The sequence below is a fragment of the Bubalus bubalis genome, chromosome 24 (assembly GCF_019923935.1).
Source record: "Bubalus bubalis isolate 160015118507 breed Murrah chromosome 24, NDDB_SH_1, whole genome shotgun sequence".
In the NCBI taxonomy this organism is placed as follows: Eukaryota; Metazoa; Chordata; class Mammalia; order Artiodactyla; family Bovidae; genus Bubalus; species Bubalus bubalis.
Window position 1 is genome coordinate 8,202,881 of NC_059180.1, and position 21,037 is coordinate 8,223,917.

At 47.2% G+C, this 21,037-nt stretch overlaps 1 protein-coding gene across 2 annotated transcripts; it reads left to right on the forward strand.

Moving 5' to 3' along the window:
- The first annotated feature begins 8,416 nt into the window (after nt 1-8,416).
- On the forward strand, nt 8,417-20,832 carry CCL24 (C-C motif chemokine ligand 24). 2 transcript variants are annotated; one of them, XM_025274754.2, is made up of 4 exons: nt 8,417-8,434; nt 17,530-17,697; nt 18,166-18,283; nt 19,754-20,832. In XM_025274754.2, the coding sequence occupies exons 2-4, from the start codon at nt 17,634-17,636 to the stop codon at nt 19,920-19,922; spliced, it is 351 nt and encodes a 116-aa protein (XP_025130539.1). In that variant the 5' UTR covers nt 8,417-8,434; nt 17,530-17,633; the 3' UTR covers nt 19,923-20,832. The 2 variants fall into 2 exon arrangements, with proteins under 2 accessions (XP_025130539.1, XP_044791692.1); XM_044935757.2 differs by lacking the exon at nt 8,417-8,434 and adding an exon at nt 8,641-8,827.
- The last annotated feature ends 205 nt before the right edge of the window (nt 20,833-21,037 follow it).

The window sequence follows — 21,037 nt, forward strand, 5'->3', positions numbered from 1 at the left end:
ATGGATTATTAAGAAACATGATGTTTAATGTCCAAATACATTTTTCGTGGATTTGTTATCATTACTGGTTTTAATTTAATTCCATTTCGGTCAGAGGACATTTTCTTTAATATTTCAGTTTTTTAAAATTTATTTATTTTTGGTTGCTGTGGGTCTTCCTTACTGCAAGCAGGCTTTTTCTAGTTGCAGCAAGAGGGGGCTACTCTCTACTTGTGGTGCATGATTTCTCATCACTGTAGCTTCTCCTGTTGCAAAGCAAGGGCTCTAGTTTTCAGGCTTCAGCAGTTGTGGCACATGGGCTTCCCTGCATTGGCAGGCAGAGTCTTAACCACTGTACCACCAGGGAAGCCCGTATTTCAGTTTTTTGAAATGTGCTGAGCCATTGGCCAAGCACATTGTGTATCTCAACGGCCATATTATATGCATTTGGGAAAAAATATATTCTGCCTTTGTCGAAGGTAGTGTTCTATAAACGTCAGTTAGGTCAAAGTTATTCAGAACTTCTATGTCCATACTGATTTTGAATCTACTTCTTCTATCAATTACTGAGAGAACTGTGTTATAATGTCCAACTATAATCGTGAATCTGTCTGTTCCTCTCTTTAATTCTGGCAGTTTTTCCTTATGTGTCTTTATTTTCTTTTTATTTCTTTGGTTGTTCTGCACTGTATGCAGGACCTTAGTTCCCTGACCAGGAATCAAACCCACGTTCCCTGCATTGGTAGTGTAAGTCTTAACCACTGGACCGCTAGGGAAGTCCTTTTCAAGTATCTTTAAACTCTATTAACAGGCATATACATACTTATAACTGTTATGTCTTCCTGATGAATTATTACAAAATGTCCCTCCTTATATTTATATGTCTTCCCCCATCTATTTATTTTCAACCTATCTGTGTCTTTATATTTAAAATTCATCTTTTGTAGACAGCATGTAGTGGAGTCTTGCTCTTTTATCCAGTCTGACAACCTCTGCCTTTTAATTGGAAAATTTAGTCCTGTGCAGAAAAGAGTTATTCATAGCATAGTCAGCCTATCCTTAGACCTAGCCTTAGAAAGACCTGCTTATGAGTTTGGTCTTTGGTTTGCATCTGGGAACTTGGTCCTTGGAGTGCATGCATGCTAAGTCACTTCAGTCCTGTCCAGCTCTTTGTGACCCCATGGACTGTAGCCTGCCAGGCTCCTCTGTTCATGGGATTCTCTAGACAAGAATACTGGAGTGGGTAGCTGTGCCCTCCTCCAGGGGAATCTTCCCAACCCAGGAATCGAACTTGCGTCTTTTACGTCTCCCGCATTGATAGACGGGTTCTTCATCATTAGTGCCACCTGGGAAGCCTGGTCCTTGGCGTGTTTTCCTAGTCAACAGTTAACTGATAAGGAAGATTCATTCCGGCCAGAACATTCGTTTGAGCAGTACGGTTTATGCTGAACACCTGCCTTCCTTCTGGGATTCTAGAATTTGGTATGTTCCTGCCAAAGAGTGGGCTTCTCTGGAGACTTGATGGTAAAGACTTCACCTGCAATGCAGGAGATGCAGGAGACATGGGTTTGACCCCTGGGTTGGGAAGATCCCCTGGAGGAGAGAATGGCAACCCACTCCAGTATCCCTGCTTGGAGAATCCTCTGGATGGTGGAGCCTGGTGGGTTGCAGTCCGTGGGTTTACAGAGAGTCAGACACAACTGAGCAACTAAATACACATACACATCTCACACTTACTAACTCAGCTAAGTCTTTGACAATGCTTTTGGGCTGGCAAACAGGGTGGAGATCTCCATGCCCATCTTACAGGTGGGAAAACTGGGGTTCAGGGAGAATTCGTGAACTGTCTGCTCTCACTACGGAGAAGGCAATGGCACCCCACTCCAATACTTTTGCCTGGAAAATCCTGTGGATGGAGGAGCCTGGTAGGCTGCAGTCCATGGGGTCGCTAAGAGTCGGACATGACTGAGTGACTTCACTTTAGGAAATGGCAACCCACTCCAGTGTTCTTGCCTGGAGAATCTCAGGGATGGGGGAGCCTGGTGGGCTGCCGTCTCTGGGGTCACACAGAGTTGGACACGACTGAAGCGACTTAGCAGCAGCAGCAGCAGCTGCTCTCACTAAGCCGCTAAGTAGCAGAGCTGCAATCAAAATCTATCAACTCTTTGTCCAGTGTCTTCCCATGTTGCTGCATGACTGCAAAATAGAACTGCTTGTGCTGTGCAGACAGCATCTCCTCTTGGCATCATCATATTATGGGAGACTCTGTCCATCAGGAAATCATTCCTCGTAAGAAGCCATTTGTTAAGGTCCTTGGTGGCAAAAACCAGGGGAAAGATGAGCAAAGTGGGCTTTCTTGTGTGCCCTGTCTTCCTGCTGAGGTTGTAAGCCTCCTGAGGACAGAGGGGGTTCACATGCAGAGTGGTTGGTGCAGAGACTCTTTCCATCTCCTCTCTCAGTGCCATGATCTGTTTTGGTGCCTCCCACCTCTCCCAGGAGCTCATTTAGAACCCCATCTCCTCCAGACTCCCCAAACTTGCTGAGTAGCTAACTACCCAATCCAACAAGGACTTTCTTCTGTGGCCTGAGCCACTGAGCCCATGAGTAGGAACCACTGGCCCCAAGGGTCTTGGATGGATTGGGCATCACCATAATTCCATCACTCGTTTCTACTCTTGCTTTGCAATTTGCAAAGTGCACTTATAACTCTGTCATTCAAGCCTCCTACTGGTTCCAGGAGGTAAGACAAGCAAGTACATACCAGAAGCATAAGATTTCCAATGATTTCAACCAATCCCACGAGATTTGGAGTCAAGCAAGTGGGAAGAATGTGTCTGATCCCAGACCCACCTCTTCAATATCCTTGGGCAGCCCAGTGAAGGAGCCGGGCCTCTGTGGCTCCAGCCTCATTTTCTTTCTGTCTTGGGGAAGAAATCCAGCTGTGATAATCCTTCAGGAAGAATGCCCTTTCACTTCTCCTTTTACTGAGTTCCTTGACTTTGAGCTTTTGTGGATCAGCAGAATCTGATCCTTCCTTGACTTCCAATCAGGAGCTCTTTCTGCAAGAGAAGGATGGGACCTGGCCTTGGGCAAGACAAGAAAACAGGGTGGCTATGGCTTCCTGTCCGCAAGCCTGGGGAAGCCTTGCCTTCTTAGGCATGGCATCCTTAGCTGTGGCCCATCCGAGGGACCCTGTGCGCATGCCCAGAGGCCTTCCCTTCCTCCTGCACCCACCTGCTTTCGGTGAGCCTCCAGTTAGTAAATACCTTCCAGCCTCCCTCTCAATACCACTGTTTCCCCTCCTTGCATCTCCCAGGACTTAAGGACCATGAGTCCCCTAAGTCCTCATTCTGTGTTCCACCCAGTAGTAAAGTCCCTTAAGTCCTCATTCTACGTTCCACCCACACCAAAGCTAGCTCATCCCACCTGGAACAGCATCTCTTCCCAACTCCATGTTCAGGTTGAAAGCTTGGAATCAGGCATGTGAGGAGTATTTACATCATGTGTTGTTGTTGTTTAGTCACTAAGTCACGTCTGACTCTTTGCGACCCCATGGACTGTAGCCCGAAAGTCTCCTCTGTCTATGGGATTTCCCAGGCAAGAGTTCTGGAGTCACTTGCTATTTCCTTCTCTAGGGGATCTTCCCGACTCAGGGATCCAACCCACATTTACCACTGAGCCACCAGGGAAGCCCATTTACATCATAGGAATGAGCAAATGTTGCAAAACAGAGCTTTCCTCTCAGAGCCAGTTAAAGATTTACCAGTGCGTCACTGGGCTGCATCTCACCTGTCTGTCAACCAAGAGCTGCCAAAGTATTTGCTGATAACCACTGGTGTTGGTATCAGTTACTTTGTTGGAATTTCTGAGTCCCCTTTCCCAGCAGGTCAGCCTGACCTCAGGGGGCAGAGTCAGCCAGGTACTGGCAGATGGAAGCCAGGCCATGTGCCCTGAATTGATAAGAACTAGGGGATATGAGCAGACCATGAATAGTTTCACACATATGCACACACACACACACACACACACACATACATACTCACTCCTGGTTTACTTTAATATTTGTGGGTTTATTTCAATGCATATTGGAAAAAAATATAGCCAGTACATTAAATCTGTGATTTCAAGGATTTTGTGTGTGTGCTTTCTTTGTTGTTGTTTTTTTTTTTTTGACTGTGCATGCGGCTTGAGGGATTTTAGTGGCCTGACCAGGGATCAAACCCAGGCCCCTGGCAGTGAGAACTCCAGGTCCTAACCACTGGACCGCTGGGGAACTCGGTCGTGGATATTTTTGGATGAGCTCAATTTCAGTTATGTGTAAGATAGACTGGGTGGTGGGTAAACATTCTGGAGATGATGGAATGGTTGAAAGTTTAGTTGTTGGTGATGGGGCCCTAATGAAGAAGTCTAGGCAGGGGAGTGAGCTGGGCAGTTTGCACTGTAGGAGGAGATTTCTCGCATCTGTGTGCAGAACAGATGGGATGGAGGCAAGTTGGGGGACAGTGGGATGGGGTTGAGAAGGAACAGGTGGGTCTGGGAGTTAAATTGGTTCAATCAACAAAATTAGAGACATTATTAGATATGGGGAAGGGGACAATGGTGACTTGACTGGACGTTAAGGAACAATACGTGAGTTGCATCTCGGGCAGGACGATTGAGGTATGTTTGTGTTATCTCTGCCACCAATCTCCCAACCTCATCTCCTCTCATCACCTTCCAGAACTCAGTCAATCCGTTGCTCACCAGGCTTCCCATTGGCTTAGAATACCTTTGATCCCCTCGTCCTGTGGGAGTTCCTGCTGTCTTCTTTTTTTTTAATTAATTAATTTTTATTGGAGTATAGTTGCTTTATAAAGTTGTGTTAATTTCAGGTGTACAGCAAAGTGAATCAGTTATATGTGTACATATACCCACTCCTTTTTTTAGATTCTTTTCCCATATAGGTCATTACAGAGTATTGGGGTAGTGTTCCCTGTGCTAAACAGTAGATCCTTATTATCTATTTTATATATAGTGTGTATATGTCATCCCAGTCTCCCAATTTATCCTTCTCCCTGTCCCCCTTGGTAATCATAATTTTGCTTTCTACATCTGTGACTCTATTTCTGTTTTATAAATAGGCTCATTTATACCATTTTTTTTTTAGATTCCACATATAAGCGATATCATATGGTATTTGTCTTTCTCTGTCTGACTTACTTCACTCAGTATGACAATCTCTAGGCCCATCCATGTTTCTGCAAATGGCATTATTTCATTCTTTTTTATGGCTGAGTAATATTCCATTGTATATATGTACCACATCTTCTTTATCCATTCCTCTGCCAATGGACATTTAAGTTGCTTCCATGTTCTGGCTATTGTAAACAGTGCTACAGTGAATATTGGGATATATGTATCTTTTCAAATTACAGTTTTCACCAAATATATACCCAGGAGTTGGCTGCCTTTTTTTCCTGAAGCTTCCCCATCCCCCACATAGAGCCATGTTTTCCTTTGTGCTCCCAGAGCCCTTTGCCCCTTTGTGCCTGGCAGATGCTTGACACTAGCGATGAGTCCCCCTTGTTAACATTTATTGCAGGTCAGACACCCTGCCAGGAACATTATGTACAGCTAATGGTTCACTCTCTTCTCCTAATACCCCTGGGAAGCAAAGGGTTTCATCCCCACTTCACAGATGACAAAATCGAGGCCAACAGAGCCAGGATCTGAACCCTGGCCTAATTACCGCTAATGCGCATGCTCTTAATCTCTCTGCTTCCTATGCCTTATCGTGCTCAAGTGTAATTATTCATTTGTGTGTTTGTCTTTGCACTGGACTTCGAGTTCTAGTGGCATTGAGTCTGAAATGGGTCCTTCCCTGGATCCCAGAACCTCAGCACTAAATGGGACTTCTTCATCTAAAGCTTGAATTTCCCACTAGGAAGGTCTGCCAAGAAGTGCTTGCATGGCCCACTTGTTGGGGATCTCGATATCATCCAAGATGGGCAGATTTGTCTCTATATGGCTCTGGCCACTACTAATGTCTTCCTTTGTTGAGTTTTACCTCTTGACCCCTGCTTCTGTCTTCCTGGGACCTCCAGTGTCTAAGACATAACAATGTGCCTGTATGCTCAGTTTTATCCAACTCTTTGTGACTCCCTGGACGGTAGCCCACCAGCCCCCTCTGTCTATGGAACTCTCCAGGCAAGAATATTGGAGTGAATTGCCATTTCCTACCCCAGGGCATCTTTCCGACCCAGGGATCGAACCTGCGTCTCCTGCATTGCAGGTGGATTCTTTACCATCGGAACCATTGGGAAAGCCAGGTGGTAGCATTGACTCTGAGATATGCCAGGGGATCTTCTAGTTCCCTTTGGTTTAGAGTTGTCCCAGTTCACTAGGCAGACTGGGCTAGCTGGTTAGCAGTACCACTGTCTGTGCTCCTGCTTCCATTAAGTTGAGCTCTGATCTCCAGTGCTATAAACATGTGTGTTAGTTGCTCATTCGTGTCTTTGCAACCCCATGGACTGTGGCCCATGAAGCTCTTCTGTCCATGGAATTCTCCAGGCAAGAATATTGGAGTGGGTTGCTGTTCCCTTCTCCAAGGGATCTTTCTGATCCAGGGATTGAACCCAGGTCTCTTGTATTGCAGGTGGATTCTTTACTGTCTGAGCCATGAAGGATTCCCTCCTATAAGCTTGACGTATGATAAAAACAAATAGAGTGAATGCATAAATTCATATTGCAAGAATGATTATTTTAAATTTATGAGATTTTAATATTTTCTATTTTTGAGTTCATTTTGTGCACTGAGCCACTGACATAATCATATCTTTAGTTTTTATTCCTTGGTCAAGAATCCTATTTTACCAGTATATTTATATACATCATCAATAAATAGGCCTACAATTAGATTTTTGATTCATTACATATTATTTCCTAACCCTGTTTCAGTTGGAAACAAACATCTTACATATTGGTGTTGTGTGTTTGCTGAAAGATTCAATGCAGTTTATTTTATTCACTTTTGTTAAAGATTAAGGTTAAAGATGAGGGTTAATTTTGCTTCTCCTTTCTTCTTTTTCTTTTCAGGAAATGTAGAAAAATTTTTATTTTAAATTCCTGGAGTCAGAAGTAACCATTGTGAATATTTTGGATTTTTTTTTAAATTTATTTTTAATTGGAGTATGATTGCTTTACAGAGTTGTGTTAGTTTCTGCTGGACAACAACATGAATCAGCTATAAGTATGCATATATCCCCTCCCTCTTGAGCCTCCATCGTCTGACCTTCCTACCCCTCTAGGCCAACAGAGAGAAGCAAAATGAGCTCTCTGTGCTATACGCAGAAAGCTGTCTATTTCACACACGACAGTGTATATATGTCGATGCTATTCTCTCAATTCATCCCACCCTCTCCTTCCCACACTGGGTCCGCAAGTCTGTTCTCTTCATCTGCATCTCTATTCCTGCCCTGCAAATCAGTCCATCAGTACCATTTTTCTAGATTCCATATATATGCATTCATATATGATATTTGTTTTCCCTTTCTTCTCTTGAGGGAATAAAAACCATTCTTGGGGAGAAATTGAGAAGTGGACATCTCTAACTAGGAAATACTTCTTACTCCATCCTACCTCTCTGTTAGCACTCCATCCACCGGCCCTGTTTGTGTGATCATTACCATGTGGTCCTTTATCTCCCCCCAGCCTTGGCCACAGACCTTTATTTTTACCTTGATGCTTGCCAATTGCCACCTTCACCTCTATTAACTATTTATTTGCCTTTGAGATTACCTCATATTCACTTTTCAAGCGTGCGTCAGTGGTAAAGAATCTGCCTGCCAAGGCAGGAGACTTGGGCTCAATCCCTGAGTCAAAAAGATCCCCTGGAGGAGGAAATGGCAACCCACTCCAGTATTCTTGCCAGGGAGATCCCATGGAGAGAGGAGCCTGGCAGGCTTATAGTCCATGGGATCGCAAAGAGTCAGACAAGACTTAGTGACTCAACAACAGCAATTTTTTTCACAGCCCAGTAAAATAAAGGTGTTTGGAAAAAAAAAAAAAAAGAAAAGTTGAGTTCTGGGAAGTCCTCCTATCAAGAGATCAAAGGGCGAGGTGCTTCATAGCTGCCACCTGCCTCCCCGTTGCACTGCCCAGGGCCACTTCCCTTCTGGGACGGGGCTTAGGGTGTGCGAGGAGATGACTGCCCCGTCAAAGAGCTCCCACGGTCTATCAATGGGCTGGCCTCTCACCCCGAGCACTCACCCCCACCCCATGCAATGAAGCCATATTCTCAGATGTCCTCCTGAACTTTGGACTTTTGAATTTCCAAGCCAAGCCAAAGTGAAATGTACAGGAGGATTCCCCTCCCTGCCCTCGAGGCCCCTCCTCCCCGCCTACTCTCCCAGACACGATAGGAAAGGGGAAATATTTCTAGACTTGGTGCTACGACTTGTCACTTAGCCACCTCCAGGTAAGTGGCTCCCAGGACCATCCCCTGTTCCCAGTCCTTTGGAACCGTGTGTGTGTTGGGTAACAGGCGGAGAGGGTACCAGGGATAGCAGTGATACCCCCAGCCTGCTTTCCCCTGATACTCTGCATGTCTCACCCCAGTGCCCATCCATCCTCCTGGCTCCTTCCTGCATCTCCCGCACTTTCCACCCCAGACACTCTATCTTCAGCCACTTTCAGTTAGGAGGTCGGGGCAGGAATCCAGGAGAGAGCTGATGGAGCCTGGTGCCATGTTTCTTCAACAGAAGATGGAGGACCAGTCCTGCTGCATCATGGCTCTGGGGCTTGAGTAGGTCATTTAACCACTCAGAGCCTCAGTTTCCTCACCTGTGAAATGGGAAAAATAAAGGATCAGGTAAGAGCTCAGAAAGGGGCTTCCCAGGTGGTGCTAGGGGTAAAGAATCTGCCTGCGAATGTGGGAAATGCAAGAGACATAGGTTCGATCCCTGAATCGGGAAGATCCCCCTGGAGAAGGGAATGGCAACCCACTCCAGTATTCTTGCCTGTAAAATCCTATGGATGGAGGAAGCTCAGGGGTGGCTCAGTGGTCAAGAATCTGGCTATCATGCAAGAGATGCAGGTTTGATCCCTGGGTGGGGAAGATCTCCGGAGGAGGAGATGGCAACCTACTCCAGTGTTCTTGCCTGGGAAATCCCACGGACAGAGGAGCCTGGAGGCTACAATCCACGGTGTCGTAAAAAGTTGGACAGGACTGACCAACTGAGCTTGTGTGCACGCCTAAGGACACCAGTTATATCGGATTTTATCTCTTCTGAATGACCTCATTTTAACTTGATTTTCTCTGTGAAGACGCTGTCTCCAAATCAGGTCCCATTTTGATTCTGGGGGTTAGGACCCCAACACTCATTTTTTTGAGGGAGACAAAAATTCAACCCCAAACTTTGTTAATGGATTGATTCTTATTTTATTCAGTTCATCACTATTCACTATTACTGACCAACTGTCCCAGACTTGGCCAGTGTGAGCTCCGGCAAGCTAGCTCCTGTGTCCTTTGGACATACGATTCTTTGGGCAATTTCTTTCTTTCTGCCACCAAAAGGATATTCCAGTTTCTGCTTTCTTTGACCCAGCACTGGAATCGTTTATTTCTCCAAGGAGAAATATCTTTGCCAGGTATGCTCATCACTACTGGTGTACTACCGTTTCTGAAAGATGATATTTACATCCCTCTGCTTTCAATTCAGCACCCTTGGGTTCACGCACTCCTTCCCCCGTTGCATATTTTCTTTTTTGAAACTATTTATTTATTTATTTATTGTTGGCTGTCCTTGGCCTGTCCTTGCTGCCCTGGCTTTTCTCCAGTCGCCGCGAGCGGGGGCTACTCTCCAGTTGCGGTGCGTGAGTTTCTCATTGCAGGGACTTCTCTTGTGGTGGAGCTCTAGAGTGTGTGCAGGCTCCGTAGTTGTGGCACACAGGCTCAGTTGCCCCACGGCATGTGGGATCTTCCCGGATCAGGGATTGAACCCGTGTCTCCTGCGTGGGCAGGCAGACTCTTAACCACTGGACCACCAGGGAAGTCCCCCCACCCTTTGCATATTTTCAACACTCTTCTCCAAGAATGACAAACATGGCTTCCATGATCCTCATTTCCAGAGGCCTAGAATACAAAAACAACCCTCTTATTTTAAGTTATTGTGTGCATGTGTGTGCATGCTCACTTGATCAGTTGCATCGGACTCTTTGTGAACCCATGGACTATAGCCCATCAGGCTCCACTGTCACAGGGGTGGGTTGCCATTTCCTCCTCCGGGGGATCTTCCCGACCCAGGGATCAAACCTGCATCTTCTGAGTCTCCTGCATTGGCAGGTGTATTCTTTACTACTAGCACCAGCTGGGAAGCCCATTGTAAGCTGTTAAAAGTCACTTGTGTGTAGAGGGAATGAGTGTCTTTTATTGCCTTTTTATACAGTAGGCTTTGATATAAGAAGAGACAGAGGGAGTTAGGAAGTACTGGGGTCTTAGGAGGGTCGGGTGAGAAAAGAGAGAGAAGGAGGCCCTCAAAGCTTCATCTCTCTGAGGACTCAGCCACGGAACCCGCCTAAGGAAGCTTCCTTTTCTGCCTGTTTGCCAGGAAGTGTGCCCAGGGTCGGGGAGAGCCGGGGGAAAACCCACTGCTTCCTGCCCCCCTGTGTGCCCTCTCAGATTTCACTCTCATTAATGAGACCCTTGGATGAAAGTCAGGCCATGTGAGGGAGATAGACGAGAGTTTTGAAACTGGGTGCGGCCTTTGTGAAGCCTTCAAGGCCCCACCATTGGAACAAACATTTGGAAGGTGTCCTCAGCAGCTTCTTCTTTTTTTTTTGGTTGTGCTGTACGACTTGTGAGATTAGTTTCCCCGCCAGGGACTGAAGCTGAGCCCGTGGTGGTGAGAGCACAGTGTCTTAACCACTAGATCTCCAGGGAATTCCCGCCTTTAAATTTTAATTGAGATAAAATCCACATCACGTAAGAACTCACCATTTTAACCTCTTTAAAACATGCGTGTGAGTGGTACACTCACAGTTTGTACAGCCATCATTACTATAGAATTCTAGAACATTTTTATCACCTCCAAAAGAAACTCTGTATCTCCCTACTTTCTCTTCCTACCAGTCCCCCAGCAGCCAGTAATCTGCTGTAAATCCTTATGGATTCGTCTGTTCTGAACATTTCTTACCAATGGAATCATAGGGTCTGGACTGTTGTGCCTGTCATTTAACTTAATGAATATATATATCGGTACTTCGCTCCTTCTCACAGCTGAATAAAATCCCGCTGTACATTCCACTGGACCCTTGTCCATTTATCATTGGACGGACATCAGGTTGTTCCCACTTTCCAGCTACTATGAACACTGTTGCTATGAAGGCTCAGGTGCAAGTTTCCGTGTGAATGTCTGTTTTCCATCTTCTAGGGTTAGGGTTAGGGTGAGGGTATGAAGTTATTGGATCATATTGTAACTCTACATTTAACTTTTTGAGGAACTGCCAAATTTTTCCATAGTAATCATACCATCTTACATTCCCCATGAGTAATGTGTAAGGGTTCCCATTTCCTTGGCAACACTTTTTATTTCCTGTTTTTTTTTTTTTTCATAGCCATCCTTGTGGGTGCAAAGTGATATCTCATTGTGATAGCTCATTGCTTTTCCCTGTTGACTAATGATGCTGAGTATCTTTTCATGTGCTTATGGAACATTTGTCTCTCTTCTTTGGAGAAATGCCTAGTTAAATTCTTTGCTTATTTTAAAATTATATTTTTTTGTCTTTGTATTGTGGACTTTGTATATTTTGTATATTTGTGGATATTTGTATATTTGTGGATCCTAGAATTATCAGATAATTTCCAAATATTTTCTCCCATTATGTGGGTTGGCTACTCACTTTCTTGAGAGTGCGCTTTGATTCACAAAATTTTTAATTTTAAAGAAGTCCAACTTATTTATTCTTTTCTTTGCTTGCTTGTGCTTTTAGTGTCATATCAAAGAAACTGTTACTTAACCCAAGGTCACAGAAATTTATACCTATATTTTCTTCTAAGGGCTTCCCCGGTGGCTCAGATGGTAAAGAATCCGCCTGCAATGTGGGCCACCTGGGTTCCATCCCTGGGTTGGGAAGATCCCCTGGAGGAGGGAATGGCAACCCACTCCAGTATTCCTGCCTGGAGAATCCCTATGGACAGAGGAGCCTGGCTGAGAGTTCTATAGGTTTAGCTCTTTCATTTAGATTTTTGCTCTATGTTGAGTTAATTCTTCTATGTGGTATGAAGAGGGGTGTCACTTTATTTATCTGCTTATGGATATCCAGTTGTTCCAACACAACTGTTGAGAGACTGTTCTTTCCCATCAAATGAACTTTGCACCCTTGTCAACAATCAATTGACTGTAAATGTAAGGGTTTCTTTCTGGACTCTCAACTCTGTTCCTGTAATCTACATATCTGTCCTCATGCCAGTATCAATCTATCTTGATTACCTTAGGGTGCAGTAAGTTTTGAAATCTGAAAGTGTTAGTCCTCCAACTTTGCTTCCTTTTTCATGATTGTTTTGGCTGTTCTGAGTTCCTTGCACTTCCACGTGAATTTTAGGATCAGCTTGTCCATTTTCCTTCTTTTTCTTAACCTTTTTTCTTCCTCACATTCCCTCTATATTTCTAACACCCGACATGGTGGTTGAGGTTTCAGCTGCAAATAAGATACAGTCAGGGACCGTGTGACCAGGAACAAGTTACTTCACCTCTGTGCAACAAAATTAAAAATATCTACTCCATATCGTAAAGATTAGATTAAATGACATGATATATGAAAGGTCACTGGAAGAGACTAAGATTGCTTAGTCAGTTCACCAGCTTGTAACAAGTTGTAATAAAAACAACAAAACAAGATGACCACCTTTTGTTTGCTGAAATGTTCTAATAGGTATACACTTTAGTGAACTACCTCTTTGGTAAATAAGCCAATATTTTTGTAAAATTTTTAATGCTTCCAAGTCAATGAAGAGTTTATAAAAGGCTCCTTACAAAAGGCATTCTATATGTCATTGCCTGGCAGATTATAAGATACAATTATCACTGTTTTGTACTTGATATATTATCTCCCAAGGAAAGAATGGTCTTTCCATGAAGAAATGGACTTTCTGAGTTGTGTTTGCTCCTGGATCCCTTGTCCCTAGAACTTACCTGCCATTTAGTCAATAATAAATATTTGTCGGGAAATAAAGGAAACACATAACCATCTTCTCGTGGGAACTTGATCTATCCAGACGGGGAGCCAAATACTTGACGTGAGTTATCTTACTGAATCCTCATAATAACCTACAAGACACATATTGTCACTATGTTCCATTTTACAGATGGGGTATGGACGCTAAGGCTTGGAGGAGTTAAGTAACACTGGCCACCCAGCTGAGTTAAGATTTCAACCCTGGCAGGTGACTCTCCAATCTAGAAAGGTGGTCCTCTGAGCCATGGCTCCTGGTCAGTCTTCTCAGGGTTTAGGGAGGGGCTTTATTTTTTTTTAACTGATGCAAACTGTTTATTTCAAGTTGGGAGGGGCTTTAAAAGATGGGTTCTGGACTGGCTTCCACGATGTGGGTCTTAGGAAACCCGCAGGTGCTTCTTACCCACAATCCAGGACGCACCAGGGGTCACACCCAGATTCCATATTGCCCTCTCCTCTAGGCACCTCAGGTCAGTCTAATGTGTGGAGCAGAGCCAATTAAGCTCTCTTGACCCCTGATCATCCCTCCCCTGGGAAGCTACGTAATCTCCAATCCCTGCCCCCAGTCCCTTCCTATCACACCTGCTGGTGGATCCAACCATGACTCGAGACCACAGATCTGACCTCACTGACCCTGCACCTCAAAACTGAGTGGCCCCCCGCCAACAGGATCACGGCTGAGCTTGCCTGGCGAGAGGCACCGCCTAAACCTTGAACTCAGGTAGAACTCAGTTCAAATGCCAGCTCTCCCCTTTCCTAGCCTTGGAGTTTCAGTCTCCTTGCCTATAAAGTGGGGAAAATTAATGCAGACAAGGGCTTCAAAGGACTTAGCAGTTTCATTGGCAAGTGGGGCTCTGCTCCGTTGGTCACCTTTCCTACTCCATGCACCCCAGCCGAACATCATAACCCTTGTCTGTGGTCTGCCTTTCCACCACTTAGGGTCATCAAGGCCCATTCTTTCTTGCTGGGACACGTCTTTGTGTATGGAGTTGTTTCTAGTCCAAGCTAACAGCTCACCTCTTCTGATCGGTTCTTATGAGGATGTGCCTTGGAGCGCCCTCGTCCATTTGGCCACTGTCCGTTGGCCCAGCTTCCTTTTGAATTCTGTGCTTCATCGTCGCTCATGGTGTGGCTCACACAGGAGAGGCAACCAGGACGGCACCCTGGCTACTGTTCACGAGGGCAGGACCACTGCCACCTGCTCCCTGCCAGGAACAGCTCTGATCCCCCCAGCTGCTCAATTCCTCCCCAGGGCCGGCTCCTCTGAACAAAACATCGGAAGGGAAAGGCCCTCAGCAAGGGCCTTGGCCAGGCTTCTCAGACTTCAGATATTCTTAGATTTCAGATATGCTGGCTCTGTTTCTGTCATATTTACATACCATTTGTTCTGTGATTTGCTTTATTTCTTTTTTTTTTAGTTAAAAAAGGCTTCCCTAAGTGGCTCAGTTGGTAAAGAATCTGCTTGCAATGAAGGAGAAGTGGCTCAGTTGGTTAAGAATCTGCTTGCAATGCAGGAGGCCCGATTTCAATCCCTGGGTCAGGAAGATCCCCTGGAGAAGGGAATGGCAACCCACTCCAGTATTCTTGCCTGGAGAATTTCATGGACAGAGGAGCTGGGCTGGCTACAGTCCATGGGATCTCAAAGAATCAGACACAACTGTGAGACTAACTTTCAGCCTTCAGTTTTTTTAGTCAACTCATATTTTCTCTATCACTGTCATAAATATAAAACCCCTCATCATACACCCTAACAAGGCATATTTAAATTAAAATGAAAAGCGCCCATTCTTGTATCACCTGTGGCGGTGTGACTGCAACACCCGGGGAAGCACAGATCTGGCCAACACCCCCACTTCTCAGATGGACGAAGCACAGCAGGGGAAGGGGCAGGGTCTGAGCTGGAGTGGAGGGGCTCTGGGTGCTTCACGGGGCAACCCCCTTTCTTTTTGGCCACCTTGCAGCATGTGGGATCCTAGTTCATGGACCAGGGATCGAACCTGGGGCCCCAGAAATGGGAGCTCGTAGTCTTAACGAATGGACTCCTTCCCCAAGTCTTTGCATCCACTGTCTTGCCCTCCTGCCTTCCTTCTCTTTCTCTAGCTATCTCTTTCTATTCTGCTTTCTTGGAACCTTCAACTTATCCCTCTCTTACTTTGAGTAATTGCTCTGGCTGTTGGATTCCCCACCTCAAGCGGGAACATGCAGATCCCCATGTTGGGAGTCGGGGTAAGTGGCTCTGTGGTGGTGTCTAGTCACCTTTTGTAGATTGCATTTTTCCCCTTTGTAAAACAGGTTGGTAATCCCTGCCTCACCTGCTTCCCCAGACAGAGTAGCGAGACTGGGTATCGTGTTTTGTTTTGTCTTGAACCGGCCTTTTATTTTTTTAAAACTAATTTTTGTTGGAGTGTAGTTGTTTTACCATGTTGTGTTTGGGTGGGTTTTTGTGTTTTTTTTTAAGTATCTTGGGAAAGCCTGTAATTGGTGTTAACTAATCGGGGTGAGGCACCCCACCCTCCCACTAGATGACCTTCTGCCGTCCCACTCTGGTTGCAACATGTGGTCAATGCACGAAGGCTTCCCACCCTGCTCAGTCCAGTCCCCACTCTTCTCCAGCATGCTACTTCCCTTCCCAGTGCCCCCTGAGTCATGAAACCCAGACAGACAACAGGGTGTCCCCTCTGAATCACTGAGGAGCAAGGATTAGAAGAGGCGCCCTAAAATGGACTTGTGAAAAGCTCTTGCACATGTAAAGGGCTCTCATTGCATGCTCCCATCCTCTGTCCGGTGAGAGTTGCCACTGCTGGCTGGGGAGGAGCTGAGTGGGGTGCCCAGCAATTTTCACTCTATGAACAAGGCACTGCTGATCGAGGCCTCCCCGACTTCAGCCCTGTCCCCATCAGAAGACCTGCCACGTGGCTCCCCTGTGTACCCACTGACCCCAGTCGGGCTGGGCAGAGATCCCATGGGAGTCCCTGATCCAGAGGAGAGTGACCCAGAGTTGGTCCATCATATATTCATTCTACAAATACTGGCCATGGAAGAGGTGACCTGCATGGGACTTGGTGGAAATGGGACATTGATCTCAAGGTGTTCATGGTCAACTGGGAGACATAGACACACAGCTGGTCACCATCAGCCAGGTGATGTGGTCCACTGTCGTGGCCCACAGGTGTGCTCTTGCAAGGCCAGAGTGGAGAGGCTGGAGAAAGCCAGCTGTTCCTGTGAGAGATGGAATGGAGAGGATGGAGTAGATTTGGGAAAGGAAGCAGCAGTCTCTAAACATGGGGTCCCAGGCTGGGAGCCAGGAATGGGGGACAGAGTTGGATGGGTATCATGTTCCATTCAGTGTGACAACTGAGCTGAGTATTACGGGTTACAAAGCTCTAGGACAGTCCCCACTGCCTTTATCCTCCAAACCTCAGCACAGCCAACCTCACACCCTCCACAAGGGCATCCCCTACTTTCCTCCTCACAGAACTGGCCAGTCCTTCCAATGTCCCCTTGTCTCAGGTTTGGGTCCCTAAAGGAGACCCTGAGATGAGGATTCATGGGCCAGTGGTTTATCCAACAGTGTTTCCAGGGGAAACCAGCAGGGGAGAAGGGAAGCAGACACCGAAGGGAAGGGGTCACTCAAGCCTTGTCTCACAAAGAGAAACTGACTCAACCCCGACAGGAACACTGAAAACAGTGTAGATCACACTGGACCTGGAGTCTGTACCCCTCCAGCCAGCATTGGTCAAGGGCTTCCCTGAGGATGTAAGTTTCCAGACACTTCCCACTTTCCTAGAGCCTGCAGGCTAGGCAGCTCTGGCAGCTTGGGGGCTAGAAAAGCAAGGTCACCAAGAGGCGGTGTGCATGAGCATGGGCAAGGGGTCTGAGGGGCTGGAGACGAATGATACTTGACTCTACACCCACTCCGCCAGCGCCTGCAATAGCTGATTCTATGCACTTGATCTTATATGTGCCTTCCCACTTAGAAGCCTGGCACAGGGTACATGCCTAATAAGAGCTGTTAAATGAATGAATGGATGATAGTGTTACCCATTTTCAGATGAAGAAACTGAGGCTGAGAGAGGTGAATGACTGACCCAGAGTCCCACAGGCAATGGCCAGCATAGCCAGGCTCCATATCAGCCTTCTGACTGTACATCCAACGTGTTTGCTCTTCACCCTGAGAGGGGAATGCCCTCCTCCTCCAGCTCTTTCTTAGCATGCTCAGAATAACCCCTGACTCAGTAGGCAACAACTTCCCCTTTGCAGATCTGAGGCTTCTAGGACTTTGAATGAGGAGAGGAGGCTTCCCAAAGAGAGGCCGCTATATAAACCGATGTTTCCTCCTAGCTGCCTGAAAAGGGCCAGAGGGTAGGTCAAGTGCTCTCATCCCAGCTGTTCTCCTCCTGCCTGCCAGCAGTGAGCCCTGAGCTGCCCTCTCTGCTCTCCAGAATATGGCAGGGCCCGTGACCATGGCAACCAGCCTCCTCCTCTTGGCCCTGTGCATCGCCCCTGCAGGTAAGACCTCTGACCCATCCTGGGTCTCCTGTTTGGGATAGCCATCCCAAGGGCATGACTGGAATGGCACAGCAAAGCATGAAGGATGAAGCAGCTTGGGTCTGCAGGGGAATGGTGGGAAGGGGGGCAGCCCAGTGTCTGGACTGGAGGTGTTTAACGCAGGGTGCGTGTATGCTAAGTCGCTTCAGTCATGTCCGACTCTTTGTGACCCTATGGACTTTAGCCTGCCAGCCCCCTATGACCATGGGATTCTCCAGGCAAGAATACTGGAGTGGGGTTGCCGTGCCTTCCTCCAGGGGACCTTCCCAAGCCAGAGATCCAACCTGCATCTCTTGCGGCTCCTACGTTGCAGGCGGATTCTTTATCCCTGAGCCACCAGGGAAGTCCTTAGGGTATGGACCCTTATTGAAGCTCAGAGTCTAGGGCAGGCTAGCAGAGACCATGGCTCTTCTCTCTCCTGTCTTCTAGACTCCGTGACACTCCCCTCTTCCTGTTGCATTACCTTCATTTCCAAGAAAATTCCTGAGAGCCGAGTGATAAGCTACCAGCTTACCAACAGGAGCATCTGCCCCCAGGCAGGAGTGATGTGAGTAACTATTACTCAGGAGGGGAGCGGGGAGAGACGAGCCTCCAGGCCCACTGAGGGCCCTGCTCTGTGATCCTGGACAGGTCACCCCACCCCTCTGAACCTCAGCTTCCTCACCGTGAGACTAGCAAGAGGATTCAGAGTTGACCATTATGAATATACGAGGCAACCTCTGGGGCACATTTTTGTTGTTGCTGTGTAGTTGCTTACTTCTTCCGACTCTTTGCCATTCCACGGACTGTAGCCCGCCAGGCTAGTGTGGAGTGGATTGCCATTTCCTTCTCCAGGGGATCTTTCCCGACCCAGGGATCGAACCTGCGTCTCCTGCATTGGCAGGCAGACTCTTCACCAGTGAGTCACCAGGGAGATCCATCGGGGCATATAACATTCCCCTAACTAACCCGCTCAGCCATTACATCAGCTGCAGTTGAGTATCCCCATTTGACGTGGGGCAATTGGGGCTAGAAAGGTGACCTACTCAAAGTCACTTAGGACTTGAAATAAACTTCAGAGTTGCGAGACAGCAAGTGGGAGCTCACTTCGTAAACAGCAGCAGCACGCCACAGAAATGTGATCTTTTCTTAACCCAGAAGGTAGTATTTATTATGCATAACCATTTCCTTGTAGTGAATTGTTTAAAGCTGCTAACACTTGTTCAAATTGTTTTGCATGCTCAGTCACCTCAGTCATGTCCAGCTCTTTGCGATCCTATGAACTGTATAGTCTGCCAAGCTACTCTGTCCATGGGATTCTCCAGGCAGAAATACTGGAGTGAGTTGCCATGCCCTTCTCCAGGGAATCTTCCCAACCCAGGGATCAAACCCACATGTCTTATGTCTCCTGAATTGGCAGGCAGGTTCTTTACCCAATAGTGCCACTTGGGAAGCCCCCAAAGCAAGCATTTATGCAATGATTTACAGAATTCAGAGAATTGTTTTTATCAGTCTGGAAGTTAATTAAAACTTTGAATCTTTATTTTGTCTGCATCTTTGAGGGGGATTAAAGAAAACCATTGTATTATTATTGGTAATTTTCTCCATTGGCACCAGACCCAGCTCCATAGCCTGGCATCCCTGGCTTGGGAGAGGGCATTCCACTGCCTCCTCCAAGCTCTGGCATCCTTCTCAACCACCTTTCCTTGCACAGCGTGTGAACTGGAGGCCTTTTTGTCTTGGGGGTTTTCAATGCAACTTCTGTCATTCCCTGTGAGTAGACACTGTCTCTCCCTTCAAACCCAGTGTTCTCTGCAGGCAGGGCTGGGCTTCCCCACCTGACAAGGAGGTTACCGAACATGAACATGAAGTTTTTGAAACAAAGGGATGCAGACGCACAGAGAGAAGACATTGTGTTCAGAGCCTGCCAGTAGGCTGGGGCAGCGCATGTTCTCTGGGCTTCCGCGTGCCCTCCTCAGGAAGGGAAGGGATCCCCCGCCCCGCCCGGCGTCATGGGTGTTCTGTCTTCTCCCCACAGCTTCACCACCCGGAAGGGCCAGAAGTTCTGTGGCAACCCCAAGTTGCCGTGGGTCCAGAAGTACGTAAAGAACTTGGATGCCAAGCAGAAGAAAGCCTCCACTAGGACCAGGGCGACGAGCACCACAGCCCCCTTCTGGAGACACCCGGACAACAGCACCTTCATCTAAGCCCGGCCCTGGCCCCCAGTCCTGAGCTTGGGCCTGGGTCCCGCCTCCTGGCAGGCTGCTAGGGGTCTGGTGAGCCAGCGGTGGTAGGCAAAGGACTACTGTTGCTGTTTCTTTGCATCATTCTCAGGGGATGTGTCTAGTTTATTTAAAAAACCCAAGGCTCCAAGGATCCCAGCCTCTTGCTTTTCCTGAGCTGGGGAGAGAAGGTCCCAGAAGCAGGGCCGTGGCAGTCCTTTGTCCTTCCTCTGAGCTGGAGCCGGCCCTTCTCCAACTCACAGGTTGCATAAGAGTCCCAGTGGACGAGGCCTGACCTGCAGACAGATTCTGTTTGCGCCTTAGTCTGCAGGTAGCTTCGATGGGCCCTCTGGTCTTGTGAGGCCTCCAGGCTGTCTGCCTGTCTGTCTGGGGATGGGTGACCTCTCAACACCTGTAGCTCTCCAGCACGATGGGGATGCTCCTGGGATGTCCTACTCACAGGTGAATAAAAACCCAAAAAAAACAGAGGGCTCTTGGTCACAGGCACTGCCAGATCCTGGCCCTCCTTGCACAACTCTGTGGGACATGATTAATAACCTTTTCAGGAACTCGTTGGTTTTTGTAATGAGTGGACCTGGAGGACTTGGGTGAGGGGCCAGCCTGGGGAGCTGCATTCTTCTGTGAAGATATGGGATTGAGGAGATGTTTTGCTTCGTGGTATGTTTTGGCTTCCCTGCTGCTTTGGGGATAAAGACCCACTCTGCCTTTGAGGCTGGCCTTTCCCCTACGTTTTGCTGAGGGGTAGATGGGGTGGGAGTTGAGGGCAAAGAGGATCCCAGTTTTTTTCCAGCACCATGTCATTTGTCTGTCAAGTGTAGATGGACACACTGGATGTTCTGAAATGACAATCCAAGTAAAATAGAATCTTTCCTTCGAGGTTGGTCCTGTCTTTCCTGTTCTCATCTCCCTCGGGCAGGAGGTTTGGGGTGTGAACAGTTGAGTGTGTGCCCAAGAGATCACCCTGAATGAGTTGCCCATTCAAGGCTGGGAGGGAATGAAGGCAGCCTGAGCCCAGGGCATCCCAGGAGTGGTCTTGGCCTGCCCTTGGGAATCCTGTTATGAACTTCGAGAAACATACA

Excerpts from the sequence above, each read along its gene's own strand:
- CCL24 (XM_025274754.2), top strand. The coding sequence starts at position 17,634 with ATGGCAGGGCCCGTGACCATGGCAACCAGCCTCCTCCTCTTGGCCCTG. Across the intron at positions 17,698-18,165 it reads CCTGTGCATCGCCCCTGCAG|ACTCCGTGACACTCCCCTCT; the intron begins GTAAGACCTCTG and ends CCTGTCTTCTAG. Across the intron at positions 18,284-19,753 it reads TGCCCCCAGGCAGGAGTGAT|CTTCACCACCCGGAAGGGCC; the intron begins GTGAGTAACTAT and ends TTCTCCCCACAG.